Raw genomic sequence first — 3,884 nt, 5'->3', positions numbered from 1 at the left:
CCCCCACTCCCCTCCCAGAGCCGGGGAGAGAACCCAGGAGTCCTGGCTCCCAGCCTCCTGCTCTAACCACTAGCCCCCACTCCCCTCCCAGAGCCAGGAGAGAACCCAGGAGTCCTGGCTCCCAGTCCCCTGGCTCTAACCACTAGCCCCCCGTCCCCCCGAGCTGGGGAGAGAACCCAGGAGTGCTGGCTCCCGCCCCCCCCCGCTCTAACCACTAGCCCCCACTCCCCTCCCAGAGCCAGGGATAGAACCCAGGAGTCCTGGCTCCTGCACTCCCTGTTGCCCCAGCTCAAGCCGCAGGCACTGGCCCCTGGATTTTCAGGCTGAAAGGACCAAACTGCTGCTGTTGCAAAACCTGTTACTGAAGAGCTTTAATTGTGACAGTGTCCGTCTCCCCCCTTCCTCCCCCGTCCCCGGCCTGCCCCCGCCCCACAGGCTCCAGCGCCAGGCCAGCTCCAGCAGGGGGGCCGTTCCCCTGAGCGGCTGCTTCCCGGTGCAGCCCTGGGCCTCGCCACCCCTCTGGAACGCTTCCCGCCCTGGGGGCCCGGAGGCTCAGAGCCCAGGCCAGAGATCCAGCGGGGGCCGGGGCAGAGTCTGGGCAGCCCCTCCCACTCCCCAGCTGCTCCCCGGCGCCTTTCCTGGCTCTGGGCTGCCCCTGGGAGGCAGGGACGTGGAGCTCACACAGCCCATGGCGGGCGAGGGGGGTGCCTCAGCCCTGGGGAGAAGGGGGCAGGGATCCCAGTCTGGACTGGATCACAGGCCAGGAGCGACCTGGGGAGAGCGTACGGGGGGAAGGCCCTTGCGGGGACACGCCCCGAGCCCACGAGGGGAAGGATCCCAGGTCACAGACTAGGAGTCTGGGTTACTGCACAGGAGTTGGGTCCTGCCCCCAATCAGGGTGCCAGGCTGGGGGGGTTGGGGGGAGCAGGGGACCCCCTACTCCGCCTCCATCTCCTCCGCCTCCTCCTCGCCGTCGAAGTAACGCTCCTCCTCGTCCCGCGACACAATGTCCAGGTTGTCGAACTCCGGGTTCTCGTCCACCTCGCTGAGAGAAAACGAGCCCAGAGCTGTGACCTCAGGGACAGAACCCAGGTGTCCTGGCTCCCAGCCCCCCTGCTCTGACCCCTACACCCCACTCCTCTCCCAGAGCCAGGGACAGAACTCAGGTGTCCTGGCTCCCAGCCCCCCTGCTCTGACCCCTACACCCCACTCCTCTCCCAGAGCCAGGGACAGAACCCAGGTATCCTGGCTCCCAGCGCCCCACCCGCCTGCTCTAATCACTAGACCTCTCTCCCTCCCAGAGCTGGGACAGATGCAGATTGCCCCACCCCCGCCAGCCCCACTTCTGCTGTCCCCCCCCGGGCAGTGACCCAGCGAGCGACACCCTGCGCCCGCCCCCCTCACCTGTAATCGAAGTCACCGTCCTTGCCGTCCAGGAAGCGCTGGTGCATGCGGCTGGTGAACTCCTCACGCAGGAAGGCCTTCTCCTCCGTGTCGGGGACCCAGGCGTCTGAGGCCGAGCTGGACTCCTCGCCTGGCAGGGAGAGAGGGGAAGGGCACGATCGGCAAGGAGGGGACGGATACCAGCCACAAAGCCAGTAACGGGATGTCAGACCCCACTCCCCTCCCGGAGCTGGGGAGAGAACCCAAGAGTCCTGGCTCCCAGCCCCCCCGCTCTAACCACCAGACCCCACTCCCCTCCTAGAGCCAGGGAGAGAACTCAGGAGTCCTGGCTCCCAGCCCCCCAGCTCTAATCCACCAGCCCCCCCTTCCCTCCCAGAGCCGGGGAGAGAACCCAGGAGTCCTGGCTCCCAACCCCCCCCTGCTCTAACCACTACACCCCCCTTCCCTCTCAGAGCTGGGGAGAGAACCCAGGAGTCCTGGCTCCCAGCCCTCCTGCTCTAACCACTAGACCCCACTCCCCTCCCCCAGCCAGACTACATACTGACCTTCGTCATCCTCCTCCTCCTCCATGCAGGCTTCCTCCTGCTCCTGCTGAATGTGCAGCCGCAGCTGGAGCACCTGCTCCTGGTAGGAGTCGAGCAGGACGCCGGAGAGGGAGCAGGGGCCGGCCAGGGCCTGGCTGCCCAGGGCCAGCAGCTCCTCGTCGCTCAGGTACTGCCCGATGTACTGCTCGTACAGCAGGGGCTCCCGCGCCCGCATCTGCTCGTCGCTGAAATACTCTCCCCCTGCGAGGCAGAGAGAGCGTGGGGGGGGGGGGGGCAGGAGCCACGGGACGGGGGGCTTCTGGGGCTCTCCAGGGCAGAGGCAGCTCCCACTCCCCTCCCAGAGCCGGGATGGAACCCAGGAGTCCTGGTTTCCAGCCCCCCGATCTACCCACTAGCCCCCCCCCCCCCCCGAGCTGGGGATAGAACCCAGGAGTCCTGGCTCCCAGCCCCCCTGCTCTAACCACTAGACCCCACTGTTCAGCCAGCAGAGACCCGCCACGGGCACGGCTGCTGTCTCTGACCCACTCCGTCCTTAGCCTCTGCCATGGCAGCCTGTGCGGGGGGCACCTGGCACCAGCTGGGGCTGACGGACATGGCCACGCCGTGCTAGAGCCGCCTCCAGCCAGGGCACCCAGCGGGCACCAACCTGCCCTCCCTTCAGCACAGCGCCCGCTAGCGCTGCCTTGGGGCATCGGAGTCAGCACTGACCCCCTGCTGGTCCGTGCCCCATAGCATCAGGACCAGGGTGCCACTGACTGTGAGAGCAGGCCCCCACCCCCAGCGCGGGGAGGGGCAGGGCCTGGCGGCCTCGTACCTTTGATGAGCTGCTGCAGGGCGGCGTACCTCTTGTTGCGCACCCGCGTGTGGCCGGCCTTGCTGCGGGCGGCCCGGCGCACCTCGTCGCAGTAGAAGCGCACTTCGTAGCGGGCGGCCAGGTGGGCGAAGCAGCCCAGGTGCTCGACGCGCAGGGCCCGCCGGAAGCGCTCCAGGAAGACCACGGGCTTGTCCCGGTACAGCGCCCGCAGGATGGCCAGCTTCTCCTCCGCCGTCAGATCCGGCTCATCCTTCTGCTGGCTGCGCACCGGCAGCGGGCTGTTGGCCACGGCCGTCAGCATGGCCAGCAGGGCCCGCTCGCCCGCCTCAGGGGGGCCCGCTGGCTCCTTCTGAGCCAAACCCGCAGCGTGGGTGGGCTCCGGCATCCCTCTCCCCCGCTGGGACGGGCGCTGCAGCTGTTCACCGAGCCCACTGCGGTCGGGTGAATGGTCACCTAGGGCTGGCGTCGCCTGCATCCGTTCCCCGCAATGCGACGGGTGCCGGGGCGGGGTGGTGACCCCAGTGTTCTTTGGGGGCTGGTCCCGTGGGGCTGGGCTCTCCAGCATCTCCTCCCCCCAGTGCCACGTCTGCCGAGGGGGTTCAGCGACCCCGTTCCTCTTGGGGGGAACATCCCCCGGGGCTGGTCTTTCCAGCATCCCTTCCCCCCAGTGCGACGCGTGCTGGGGTGGGTCGGTGACCCCGCTGGCATTGGGGGGCCGGTCCCGTGGGGCTGGGCTGTCCAGCATCTCCTCCCCCCAGTGCCACGTCTGCCGAGGGGGTTCAGTGACCCCGTTCCTCTTGGGGGGAACATCCCCCGGGGCTGGTCTTTCCAGCATCTCCTCCCCCCAGTGCGACGCGTGCTGGGGCGGGTCGGTGACCCCGCTGGCACTGGGGGGATGGTCCCGTGGGGCTGGGCTCTCTGCCCACGACGGGGGAGGCGCAGCCTCCGGCTCCTGCTGCTCCCTGCTCTTCGGGGCGCCGGCGCTCCCTGCGGACGAGACCCGGGATTAAGGCTGGGCCAGCCGGGCTCCCCCATGGGGTTCAGGGCTGACCTGGGGCGGCGGGGGGGGGGGACCCAGCATCCAGCCCGGCCTCTCAGGGTAATGGGGGGGCTCCATATGG

The 3,884-nt window shown here is 69.0% G+C and overlaps 1 protein-coding gene across 2 annotated transcripts; it reads right to left on the bottom strand.

Moving 5' to 3' along the window:
• Positions 1-749: 749 nt before the first annotated feature.
• On the bottom strand, positions 750-3,070 carry CCDC97 (coiled-coil domain containing 97). 2 transcript variants are annotated; one of them, XM_065423154.1, is made up of 4 exons: positions 2,764-3,070; positions 1,942-2,189; positions 1,405-1,526; positions 750-1,045 (listed from the first exon to the last, which is right to left on the bottom strand). In XM_065423154.1, the coding sequence occupies exons 1-4, from the start codon at positions 3,062-3,064 to the stop codon at positions 937-939; spliced, it is 780 nt and encodes a 259-aa protein (XP_065279226.1). In that variant the 5' UTR covers positions 3,065-3,070; the 3' UTR covers positions 750-936. The 2 variants fall into 2 exon arrangements, with proteins under 2 accessions (XP_065279226.1, XP_065279225.1); XM_065423153.1 differs by having other exon boundaries at positions 1,405-1,534; positions 1,950-2,189.
• Positions 3,071-3,884: the final 814 nt, after the last annotated feature.

This window comes from Emys orbicularis (assembly GCF_028017835.1).
Source record: "Emys orbicularis isolate rEmyOrb1 chromosome 21 unlocalized genomic scaffold, rEmyOrb1.hap1 SUPER_21_unloc_8, whole genome shotgun sequence".
In the NCBI taxonomy this organism is placed as follows: Eukaryota; Metazoa; Chordata; order Testudines; family Emydidae; genus Emys; species Emys orbicularis.
Note: the sequence above shows the minus strand (reverse complement) of the source record. Positions and strands in the feature narration are given on the sequence as shown.